The sequence below is a fragment of the Salvia hispanica genome, chromosome 4 (assembly GCF_023119035.1).
Source record: "Salvia hispanica cultivar TCC Black 2014 chromosome 4, UniMelb_Shisp_WGS_1.0, whole genome shotgun sequence".
Lineage (NCBI taxonomy): Eukaryota > Viridiplantae > Streptophyta > Magnoliopsida > Lamiales > Lamiaceae > Salvia > Salvia hispanica.
The window spans coordinates 41,259,693-41,272,945 of NC_062968.1; the positions used below are offsets into that span (position 1 = coordinate 41,259,693).

Below are 13,253 nucleotides of genomic sequence, written 5' to 3' on the forward strand. Positions count from 1 at the left end.
TCGCCCACAACCGGTCTACTGAAACAAAGACTTAGACTATGTTAAGTTTACTTATACATTTAAATATGCAATAAACAGCCATTAAATGGAAATGTACCAGTTACTTATAACAAAAATAATCTGTTTTATTCCTTGGAAAATAAAATTAAGAGTTTTACAGCATTCAATAACTCGAAAGGTAGTTTCTAGTATACAAACTCTAACAGTATTTAATACTGATAATATTTTGAATAACTAATATAGATGTATGGACATAACAATAACTAAAGTAAGAAAATATAGTTCACCCTTACCAAGACCAGATCCAAATATAATTTAGTAATCTACAATTCTTAATTTGAAGTCTCATTGTCTAAATTTGACATACTATTGTCTATTGTTAAGTAATTTGAAGTCTCAGCCTAAATTTGACATACTATTGTTAAGTAATTTGAAGTCTCATGGTCTAAATTCGACATATGTACTCCCTTCATTTCATAATAGATAGCATAATTGGAGCATGATATGAGATTTTAGGAGATGTTGTTTTGTGAGAGACAACTTTTCCAAAAAGGAAATGTGACATATTTTGTGAGACAAACTAAAAAGAAAAGTGTGACTGGGACAGAGAGAGTAATTCTTAACAATGCGAGGTATATTGTACTCATTCCGTCCCCCATAATTCATCACCATTTGACCCGCCACGGGTTTTAATAAATGTAATAGAAAGTAGGTTGAAAAAGTTAGTGGTATGTAGGTCCTACTTTTATATATTAGTTTTAAATAAAATTTGAATGAGAATGAGTTAGTGGAATGTAGGGTCTACTACCAAAAATGGTAAAAGTGAAAGGTGACAAATTTTTAGGGATGGGCGAAAATGAAAATAAATGAAAAATTTTCAAGGACGGAGAGAGAGTAAATTTTATTTAGGATATGTGGATAATTATTCAAATCTTCAAAATTATGTCTCAGATGGACTCTAACTAGCACAATTCTCAAGCTTTTCTTCAATTTCATTAGGAATATACTCTCTTCGTCCATGAAAATTTATCACATATTTTCATTTCTATTCGTCCCATAAAATTTGTCGCATTTCACCTTTTACCATTTTTAATAATAGACTTCACATTCTACTAACACATTCTCACTCTCATTTTATTATAAAACTAATATTTGAAAGTAGTACCCACATCTCACTAACATTTCAACCCATTTTTCCTCATATTTCTTAAAATTCGTGTCCGGTCAAAATGTGACAAAATTTAAAGGATTGGGGGAGTAGTCAACAACTCTAATCCAAAAAATAACAATAAACTCAAAATACATGTACATTTTTAGAAATAAAACAATATGATAAAAATGATTTACCTTTAGAATATAATACCAATATTGCTCTTACTTTATCAATATTAATAATTTCACCTAAGAGCACCAATAAAAAAAAAATACTCCTTCCCAGGTCCATTATATAATGCTAGAAAACTATAACAAAGATAAGTCTAAATGGCGTACAAAAAACTTGTATTCTTTGTATACCTTTCATTTCTGTTATCCCATACAAATGGGAAGACTCAAACTCAACGTCTTTCCTCTATTTACAAATCAGGAAAGATAAAAAACAGAATTGGCAGTAGCCATTACATTTACAACAATTTTGAAGAAGCTCAAGTTTATTCACAGGAAGGGCTAAAAGAGAATGATCTAATAAAGGGATTGCCTGGCCAGCCACCGGTCCGGTTCAAGCAGTACGGTGGTTACGTGACCGTGAACCAGACCGCCGGCCGAGCTTTCTATTACTACTTGGCTGAGTCTCAAAACTCTCCGAATTCATCGCCTCTCCTTCTCTGGCTCAATGGAGGTGCTTCTTTTGTCTACTTAATAATAAGCTTTTTCTTATTAGAATAATTTATAGGCTAATTTCATTTTGTAATAGTATTAATAGCTTATTCATAAGATTTATACTCCCTCCATCCGTCTAAAAAAATAGTTTCATTGTGGACGACACGAGTTTTAATGAGAAATTGATAAAATAAGATAAATATGAAAAAAAGCGGATAAAGTATGGGAGAGAGAGAAACAGTGGGCAAAGTATGAGAGAGAAACTTTTCATTTTGAAAATAAGACTATTTTTTTGTGACCATCTTAAAACGGTAAAATGAAACTATGTTTCGTGGAACAGGGCCTGGTTGTTCTTCATTGGGGTATGGAGCAATGCAAGAATTGGGACCCTTCCGCGTTCACAGTGATGGCAAAACTCTCTACAAAAATCCATTCTCATGGAATCAAGGTCTCTCTCTTTCACTTTCACTTTCCTTTCTCTCTTAGATAGTGGTATAATTATGTTTAGGTTACAAACCCATTCCTATCAGATGAGGGTGGGAAGTTGGATTAGTATATACTCACTCCATCCACGAAAAATAAGACACATTGTGAATGACACGAATTTTAATATGGAATTGGTAAAGTAAGAGAGAAGTAGTGTTAGTGGAATGTGGAGTCCATTTTATTAGTGACAGAGAAGTTGTTGAAACATTCCTTTTTAAATATGCTCTATTTTTCGTGGACGACCACAAATGACAAATGTGCTCTATTTTTCGTGGACGAAGGGAGTAATAGCTATCCACCCAAATTAGTTTGAGACATTTTAGGATGATCCAAAAACAAATCGGTGTGGGCCTAGCTCCACCCGAAGCAGATAATATGCAGTTGACGATCCCAAAAATTAAAGATTAAAGGATGAATTCAATTAATTCAGGTGCAAATGTGGTGTTTTTGGAGTCACCAGCGGGAGTTGGGTTTTCGTATTCGAACACGTCGTCGGATTTGAATAGCAACGGGGACAGAAGAACAGCCGTTGACAACTATAATTTCTTGGTGAATTGGTTCAACAGATTTCCAGAATACAAAGACAGGGATTTCTACATTGCAGGGGAGAGCTATGCTGGCCATTATGCACCACAATTGGCACAAACAATTCTCTATCACAATCGTTATTCCTCCAACACTACCACTATTATCAATCTCAAAGGAATTATAGTAAGTCATTTTTCATTAACAAATGAATCTCAAAGGATTGAAGTTAAAATGAATATATATAGGAATGATGTATACATATCCTAACTCTAAATATATGCAAAACACAATGCTATATAACTAGATATAAATACAGATGCGTAGGACATTTGTAGGTCATGGTTAGTGTATTTTTAGGTCATGCTAACAAAGCATGACCTAAAATGATCTTAGCATGATATTCCAAAATCTTATAATATGACCTAAAACTGCTTAATTATGACCTCACGTGTTTTTGGTTAATTATTGACCATTAGATCATCTAATCCTAGGGTCAAGATTTGGGCTGCATTTCTGGATTTAAATGCATACTTGTTTTGATCATCTCCCTATATATATATATATATATATATATATATATATATATATATATGCAGATCGGAAATGGTTTTATAAGCTCCGAGACAGACATGAAAGGGATGTACGAGTTCTGGGGCAGCCATGCTCTAGTTTCAGATGAAATAACAGACCAAATAATGAAATATTGCTATTCGTCGAGTAGCGATAGCATACAACAACATGATGCATGCAATGAAGCTATTAAAGAAGCTATCCCTTTAGCCAATGCTGTCAACAATTACAACATTTATGCCCCCACTTGCTTCAATCATAGCCTCACACAAAATCCCAACAAGCCTTCCGTAAGTCTAGTAATTACTTTTGATGATTATATTTATATATGGCGTTATAATGGAGTACAAGAACGTAATCAAATGCAAACTCTATATATTGTACAAACTTCAAACTATGATCTGGATCGTTAAATTTCAAGATTTGATGTCAACAGTTGTGTTGACATTTTCTGTTGACGTTATTTGACACTGTTGACATCAAATCTTAAAATCTAACGGTCCAGAAGACTATAGTTTGGAGTTCGTAAGAAAGATGCAGTTTGCATTTTATCAACACCTATGGAGTAAATTTTACATATATATCAATCAGGTGTTGCATATGGATCCTTGTACCGATGATTATGTGGATGCATACTTGAATACACCTCAAGTTCAAAAGGCCCTCCATGCTAATCTCACTAACATCCCTTATCCTTGGCAACGTTGCAGGTTCATTACTACTATAACACTTCTCTCTCATTCTCTCCTTCCAACTTTGTAAATAAAAATTAACTAACTCCACTTAAACTGCCTTTCGTTTCAAAAAATATTGTAGCGATGATGAAGTCTTTAGTTGGCAAGATATGCCTAGGACAGTACTTCCTCTTCTCAAGGAACTTATGACGAGTGGGCTCCGAATTTGGTTGTACAGGTTGCTAATTTAACACATATACTCATTAATTTCTTCTATTATTACTAATGTTACCATAGTACTTCCCTCTGTTCTACGATAATTGAGTCATTTCATTTTATGCACTCGTTAAAAAAATAGTACTATATCCGTCCAAAAAAAAAAAAAATTGTAAGTGACACAGGTTGGTAAAGTAAGAGAGATGAAAAAAAAGATGATGGTAGTAGTATTAGTGGATTGTGGGGTCCATATTTAGAATAATGTGTAGGGTTGGTATTTGTTTAAAACTTTCCACATTTAAAATTGGTCTAATTTTAGTGGACAACCCAAAATGGTAAAATTAGTCTAATTTTTGTGGACGGGTGTAAACTAAGAGAGTGAATTATATAGAGAAGAGTCATATCTACATTATTCTATCTCTTACCTTATTCATTCTTTACTTTAACTACTTATTATCATTTTCCCAAAACGAGTATAGAAATATTAAATGACTCATTTACTATGGAACGGGGGGAGTACTATTTTGATTTAGTGTATGTATATGTAAATTAATGATGTAATGCAGTGGGGATGTAGATGGAAATGTACCAGTTACTTCAACTAAGAACACAATCAAAGACATGAAACTTCCCATCAAAAGTTCTTGGCGGACTTGGTATGTTGAAGGCGAGGTATACATCTAATTATTTTATTTTCTATATGCAGCAACATTGATTGATGAGTAATCTCGAACTATTTTTCATGAATGAAATATGGTATAGGTTGGTGGATTTACACAAGTGTATGAAGGAGAGCTAACATTTGCAACAATAAGAGGGGCAGGACATGAAGTACCTAGTTATCAACCTGCTCGAGCTCTTTCCCTTATCAACTCTTTTCTTGCTGGGATTCAACTCCCTTATTCTTCCACAGATTACTAGTCTATATCCTTTTCACTTTTCATCTCTATTCCATGGTTTGATACTACTACATCTACAAGTTCAACAACCATTTTTCTTTTATTTATAAAATATTGGCATCACCGTTTTTTGTTTCTTATTTTTCTTAAATTACTCTATGTAAGATTAATTGATTATTGGTCTTACCTATTCAACTAACTAATGCTTCTCTTCTGATTATAATTAACGTCAAATCATGCGTCGGATATGTCTCTAAATTTTTGTTTGTTGAAATCTTAAGTCCGGTCGAAGCAGTTTAACTGGTCCCTACAAGTGATAAAAGGTTTAATTTTGTGAAATGAAATTATTTATCCGAGTAGATATATGGCATTGGTATATTCATATTTTTTAAATCAACTCCAAGTGAGTGAGATATAATTAGGGCTGGCAATTTTTGACACGACACGATAACACGACACGAACCGGCACGAAATTAATGGGTTTGGGTCAGACCTTATCGTGTTCGTGTCCTTATCGGGTCGACCCATTAAGGACACGAAAATTTCGTGTCGTGTTCGTGTCGGGTTCGTGTTATCCGTTAACAATGCGTGTTCGTGTCGTGTTCGTGTTATCCGTTAACACATAATATTTTAATACTATTATTCTTATTAACACGTAATATTTTAATAGTATTATTATTATTATTTTCATTTTTCAATACTTATTTTCGTGTCATTAATGGGTTCGTATCGTGTTCGTGTCGTGTTGACCCGAAACGGTTCGTGTCGTTAATGGGTTCGTGTCGTGTTCATGTCGTGTTCGTGTCTGAGGGTAGCGGGTCGTGTTCGTGTTCGTGTTTGAGGTTTTCTTAACGGGTCGTGTTCGTGTTTGTTGTTATCGTGTTCGTGTCGTTATCGTGTCGACACGATAACGACCCGACACGCACGATTTGCCACCCCTAGATATAATGAATAAAAACCTATCACGATAACATGGAGTTATGATTAATTAATACTCACTTTTTCTCTCTATAGTAGAGACATTATTTCTTTTGAGCATGCGATTTTAAGAAAATTATTTTAAGTAGTTAAGGTCTCGTTTTATACACTGGATTTGCCTAGAAAAGTCTTAATATCCATATTTTTCCATTGTTTTGTAACCTGGATAAATTCAAGCCCAAAAAAAAGACGACCCGTCCAGGCCCGCGTGTATAGTACTCCGTCCATTCTATGTTAACAAAGTCATTTTTCTATTTTGGGAAGTTCTAAATTAATTGAGCAATTTCTATTTTTGGCAAAAAGTAGAGAGATGAAGAGAAAATAAAATACCCCCTCTGTCCCACAATAATTGTCACTCTTATTGCGCTCAATGTTAAGGACCTTCTCCTTAACTGCGATCGGCAGTGTGTTTGCGGCGATCGAAAAGTATTCCGACGCCCTTCGTCGGGTCGGCGGAAGTAATAGTTTAAGGCTGTGCGCGGTTTCTCCGTCGAGCAGCGTGAGAACTAGGGTTGAAAGATAATTCACAAGATATGTGGTCAAATAATATTTTCATTCGTTGATTCATTGTTGGATGATTAAATATGATAACAAGCTCTCCTATTTATAATGCTAGAATACTACCCTAACTTATTGAATAAGAAAACAAAGATATAGAAAAGATATGATGAAATAAAAGATACCTAAATAATTGAGATTTCCCTAAGATATGGATCGTATCAACTCCCCCACGGTTAAAATCTACCTTGTCCTCAAGGTGGAAACACGACGCAACGACGAGAGTTGAAAGCAAAAGCCTTGGCGAGGCGTCTCCTCCTGGATCAAACACACACCGAGCAACTAAGTGTTTCCCTTCATCACCTCCATAAAAAATCAACAAAGGCGGATTGATGTGGTCATCCAAATTCAACGCTAAAATGAAAAGCTCCGCAACACGTCCCTGAATGATCAAACACGGCTTGTTATTTCGCGAAGGAATCAACCTTCCATCGGCGTCGAGCGATGGTAATCGAGGATTCATGCTTGTAATATCAGTGACATTCAAATCCCCATTAAATTCCGGAGTAGTATTGAAGACAACATGGTTTGCCGACATGTGTAGTTCGATGCAAAAGGTCCATGTGGCAAACAGGCACTTGATTACTTCTCCATGGTGAAGCTCCTTCTTGCTATCACGTGAATCCAGTTTTGCCATCTGCATAGCAAGAAATTCACTTTTTTTATTGCTGAAACTGACACATATACCAGGATCGAATGCGCGCACAGTGATCATTTTGATCATCTTAAATATATCACTATCTTCATCATCTTTACTCCCAACTAAACCTTTCGATCTTGTTCCATTCTCTTTCACTTTGTCTTCAACAATGCCCTCTTCCACCCCAACATCAAGAAGGCAAGGCACAACTTTTAAAAAACCATACTCATCAGCATTGTGAAGATTTGTTTGCCACTCCTTCTTCCTTGAACTCGGGACAGCTTGTGAATGACCATTAGAGGCCAACAATGGAACTATCACAGACAGCGGGTGCAAGGGCGGGGAAGGTCTTGGGGCGGAGTAGGGCAGCAGCTCCAAGGGCGGTGTTGGACTCGGTTGCTGCGGCTGGCAATCTGATTGCAGCAACGGCGGTGGCGGCTGGTATGGTTGGTAGATATGGTCTACAGCAGGGGTTGCCATTAGAGGTGGTTCCCAACACGAAAGCTGGCTCGCTGGGGGTTGATCAAATTTGGTGCGGTGTCGTGGTGGATCTGCTGACTCGTTGGGGACTAAACCTGAAGGCCCAAAAGAAGCCTCATTATTTCTCGATGGAAGATATGCCATCTTTCAGAGCGGCGCGGAAACATTTGGCTGATCAAGGTCGGGCTCGGGCTGCGGTGATGATCGGAATTTGCTAAACCGGCGATTTGTGGCATCGACCCAAGTTTCCATCCTGTCAAATGCTTCCAATAGGCGGTCTAATTTTACGTTAATCGGGTCCTCCGCTTTGGTGGCTGAACGAGGCTGATATTGAGGCTGCCACGAACGATATCGTGCATAGGATTGTCGCGGCTGCAGGTCCGAATCCGGGTCCATATATGGGCCAAAATACGGTGGTGGACAGCAGCGATCAATTCGCTGTACGGGCTGATCATAATCCGAACATCCTCGCGATGCACGGCGAGGCGGTGGTTCCCAACAAGAGGGATGTCGCGACTGTGGTGGGTCGTAGGGCTGGAAACTCGACAGTGGTCAGATTTCGGGGGAGATCCCAACAGGTTGCACGCCGTGGTTGGACCGGCTGGTAGGGACAGAACGGTTGCGCAAGCTGAGGGAGGTCGTATTGACGACTATAATAGTTGATGTAGTCGTACAACATGATAGTGGTCTGAAATCGACGCGGCACGCGGGAATCCTTCCCGTCAGGCGTTGCAGAAGTAGAGTTGTCTGGCGGCTAGAGCTCGACGGACAGGAAGGATTCGACGACCAAAGCAGTTGTTGTGCGCGGAATGTTTTACGTCAGGCAGCGGCGTAGCTTTGATTCGAGATGGTGGGAGGGTGAGCTCTGGATGAAAGCACCAGTTGTTAAGGAACTTCTCCTTAACTGCGATCGGCAGCGTGTTTGCGGCGATCGAAAAGTGTTCCGACGCCCTTCGTCGGGTCGGCGGAAGTAATAGTTTCAGGCTGTGCGCGGTTTCTCTGTCGGGCAGCGTGAGAACTAGGGTTGAAAGATAATTCACAAGATATATGAGTAAATAATATTTTCATTCATTGATTCATTGTTGGATGATTAAATATGAAAACAAGCTCTCCTATTTATAATACTAGAATACTACTCTAACTTATTGAATAAGAAAACAAAGATATAGAAAAGATATGATGAAATAAAAGATAACTAAATAATTGAGATTTCCCTAAGATACGGATCGTATCACTCAACTATAGTGAGATGGAGGAAGTGTGTATGTAAATCAATCTCACATTGGAAAAAAAACCTTATTAAACTTGTATTCAAGATATTAAATTATTACATGTAAATAAAGTGCACAAGAGATAGGATGTAAAGGTCAAACTCACATGCATTGCAACCACCATCCGCCTTGTCGCAAGCACAGTCGTAAGCCTTGAAAATTGGTCTTTGAACTATTCATTTGGTCTGGTTGTTGGACATTATCCTTGCCTAGTTTCATCTTTTTGTACCACATAAATGAACCAAATTAAAATAGTCAAACCCTACGTTGGACACGTAGCCCAACACAACGTGGAAAATAAGCATATGTGGCCTAACATGTAGCTATCCATGCGTGCACATTGAAAGTGTCGTCCAAATATGTCCCTTGAAGGAACAACAACATGAGTAGTGTCAAGATACTTCTGTCCAGGTTCACGTTCTTAACACGTTCAGCACGCGTCCATAATAGACATCTTTAACCTCTTACCTTTACACTCCAACAATAATGGTAAGTTGAGTCCGCATTGATCCTCCAGCAATGCCTATAGATAGGATATCCATTTCTCGGCATCAACACCCAAGCAATCTATGCATACATGCTTTCTCTCACTCTTTATATGCTTCATCTATCTTGTGCATTTTCCATCATCCGAAGCTTGTCTGTCAGCGGTATTGTTCGAGGTGAAAAGTGAAGTTCTCAACTCAACTTATTTACGGTTTTACTGTTTATGATTCTATATTTCATTTTATTTACATGTCATTTTCGTGTACTCCTTTCTTTTATTTTATTCGGTTATATTACACTCGACAAATTTATTTTTGTAGTACATAATAATCGCAAGATGAAATATACTTATTATCCAGAGAAAAAGACTGATAAGTGACTATGATAGACCCTTGATTTATTACACGTTTGTAATGAAAACAAAAGAAAGATAAACACTAGTTAAGGTGCTAGGGGACGATTTCTGTCAGAACCGAGAATGAGAATAAGTAATTAATTTTACTCCCTCCGTCCCACTTTAGCAGTCCCATTGACTTTTCTGCCTTCTTTTTGTAAAAATGATAAAAAATAGTTAAAGAGGTGAAATGGTAAATTAAGAGAGAGAATAATATAGAGAAGAGTCTTATCTACATTATTGTGTCTCTTACTTTACCATTTCTCCACTTTAACTATTTTTTATTATTTTTACAAAAAGATGGCAGAAAAGTCAATGGGACTGCTAAAGCGGGACGGAGGGAGTATTTCTCAATGAATGAAAATACTATAGAATTCTATTATTTATAGAATTCTAAACCCTAAAATGTAGTATCTTGCTAATCAAGCAAGATAATTAAATAAAAAGCTTACAAAAGATATTGAAAATAAGTAAGGATAACTAACTAAAATAAAATCTATGTTGAATCAATTGAAACAAAGAAAGATATATTGGAGATGATCTTCGGTAGAGTTGTTAAAGTGGGTTGGGCCGGTCGAGGCCTGCCAAGACCCGCCTATATTGAGGCCCAGCCCAGGCCCATGTCTGAGGCAGGCTAGGCTAGGCTGAGCTTTTTTTTATTTATATAAGAAAGAAGCGTTTCCACCACTCTACCACCCATTCAATTGTGTTTCACTTAATTCCTCTTTCATAGCCGCATATCTTTCCGACTAAGGAATCGGAAATCTCTCTCTTGTTACATTAATCCAATTTTCATTTAATCCGAGAAAAAACATCTTTTTCTTAACAATGTCTTTGTCATTTGATCCAATGGCATTCCGTTAGATAGGAACAGAGTCTAGATTTCTTCCTGAAACATTATTTGTTTTTTCAATTAAGACGGGGTGCAACTTTGAATCAAAGAATGCTCAATAATATTAAGATCTATTGTCTCCAGCTTAGACTGATAGATCCAAGAAAAGTTACTATATCCTCGATTCAAAAGGGAGCAATGAGTTTGAATATAATGTTAATTCAAAAGAATACCATAAACCCTAAACTAACTAAAAATATTGAGAATTCTATAATTATTCATCAAATATTGAGGTTTGAATACGTAATATTTTTAATGATAAACTCAGAACTTCTTTTTTACATCTTAGGATAAAAAAACATAAGATATGATATAGAAAAGACTAACTTCTTTTTTTACAGTGAAGATTGGATGTTGCATTCATGATTTAGTTGGAAACTTGCTTAGATATTAGACTATTACTTTTTGAATCCATATGGAGACATCCAACAAATTGGAATGATATAGAAAAGACTAACATGTCTCATGCAAAAGATGTCACGCATAAATAGAAAAATATATTATTATTAGTGGTTAATTACCTAATTATATTAAAAAAGCTAATTATATAAAGTGGGCCTCTGATGGGTCTGGGCTGGGCTTCAGATGGTCCTAGACCTTGGTCGGGCCTGGGTTTACAAAACGGCCCAATTGGAGACCATTCCAACCAATTAGCCCAGCCCATGCCCGCTTCATTTCACTGGTGGGTCGGCTGGCCTGGGCCAATTAGCAACTCTAGTTTTCGGCTTAGATTTGCATATTAAGAGCCCTATCAACTCCTCTATGGACGAAATTCACTTTGTCCTCAAGGTGGAAACGAGAATTAGAATAGCAATAGTCCATTTCATTGTCTTCCATGATATGAAAATGTGTCTTCCAATCCTTGTGAGATGGATTGTTGTCAAGAATACAAATATCCAAGCTTTTGTTTGGCATGTACTCATATATCAACATATTCTCTTCTTTCTCTCTACAGTATCCCCTCAATTTAATTAAAATTATGTTTTAGGAGTATGGAAATCACCAAGTGGTGCTTATCATTCTTTAACTTTTGAACTCCTTGTCCAAATACTGCGGATGGCCTCTTCATCACTATTTCTTTTCCAAGAAGATTGTTGTCAAGAAACTGATATATTGCATTTACAGCAGATTCAAAACCAAACAATGACTACTCTTGCATCTGATTGAGTACCATCCAACGCCAAGCAATGAAGATCATAACAGATATGCGCACTAAACCAACCACCACTGAAATCATGGCATACATCTCCTTGGTATCGAAATGAGAAGACGACAAACAAATGTGAATATCAACACCCACTCCTGAAAACAACCGTTGCTGAACAATGTTGCGAAACATAAAATGGCTTTATTGTAATCAGCATTCACATAAGCTATGCATGAATAGTTCCCCAAAAAACTGCCCCGACACTCATCTACCCACCGAGAAATGAACTGGTTTGCGAAATCCAGAAACTTTAGAAACAGAAGACTAATAACTTCATCTCCCTGAGTTTGATAAGGGAAGAACCCTTATCAATTCGGAGAAGATGAAGAAAGTCGCAGAGAAACGTCGCTCTATTGACAATCAATAGGATTCTTGACGGAAAAATAAATAAAGATAAAAGACAAAATATATTATTTCATTCATTGATTCACAAAGACAACAATAGCCCTATTTATAATACTAATATTAACTTAATGAACAAGAAAACTAATACTCCCTCCGTCGGCGAATAGGAGTCCCAGTTGAGTTGGGTGCGGGTTTTAAGAAAAGTTTGAGTGTAATAATTTAAGTGTGTGATAGTGGAATGTGGGACCCATTTATATTATTATTTGCAATCAAAGTGGATTAAAATTAATTGCAGCTTCTAAATTAAGGGAAAAGTGGGGTCATTTTCTATACTCTCAAGATAAAATGTCTAACCGGGACTCCTAATGGCGGACGGATGAAAATGGCCAACCGGGACTCCTATTCGCGGACGGAGGGAGTATATGGAAAAGATATACAAGTCCCTAATTTATCTAACTAAATAATAGTAATACTCGTATCAACTCCCCACGGTTGAAATCCACCTTGTCCTCAAGGTGGGAACCAAATATGTGCCTATGCTCAATATTTGCACTAAGCTGACAAAGCGCACAGACATCCGCGGTGGAAAGGAACAGCTCCGATGTCCACACATCAGTGCTGTCGATGTACTTCATTATGATTTTGTTAAACAAATCACACAAAGCAGTTGTTATGGAAACACTTGATACTTCGTCACTAGCCTTGGAGTCACCAGTGCCTACTTTTTCATGTATAACAGCGGAAACAAATAGAGTAGATAGCAACCAATTAGTTTATTTAGCACCATCTTCCCCAGAAAGAGGTTTCTATG

The 13,253-nt window shown here is 37.0% G+C and overlaps 1 protein-coding gene across 1 annotated transcript; it reads left to right on the forward strand.

The window, feature by feature from the left end:
- Positions 1–1,482: 1,482 nt before the first annotated feature.
- LOC125221089 (serine carboxypeptidase-like 40) lies at positions 1,483–5,328 on the forward strand. Its single transcript, XM_048123220.1, has 8 exons — positions 1,483–1,837; positions 2,159–2,266; positions 2,735–3,015; positions 3,429–3,692; positions 3,994–4,112; positions 4,219–4,314; positions 4,859–4,964; positions 5,055–5,328. Exons 1-8 carry the CDS (start codon positions 1,483–1,485, stop codon positions 5,211–5,213), a joined length of 1,488 nt encoding a protein of 495 aa, XP_047979177.1. The 3' UTR covers positions 5,214–5,328.
- Positions 5,329–13,253: the final 7,925 nt, after the last annotated feature.

Excerpts from the sequence above, each read along its gene's own strand:
- LOC125221089 (XM_048123220.1), top strand. The coding sequence starts at position 1,483 with ATGGCGTACAAAAAACTTGTATTCTTTGTATACCTTTCATTTCTGTTA. Across the intron at positions 1,838-2,158 it reads CCTTCTCTGGCTCAATGGAG|GGCCTGGTTGTTCTTCATTG; the intron begins GTGCTTCTTTTG and ends TTCGTGGAACAG. Across the intron at positions 2,267-2,734 it reads TCCATTCTCATGGAATCAAG|GTGCAAATGTGGTGTTTTTG; the intron begins GTCTCTCTCTTT and ends CAATTAATTCAG.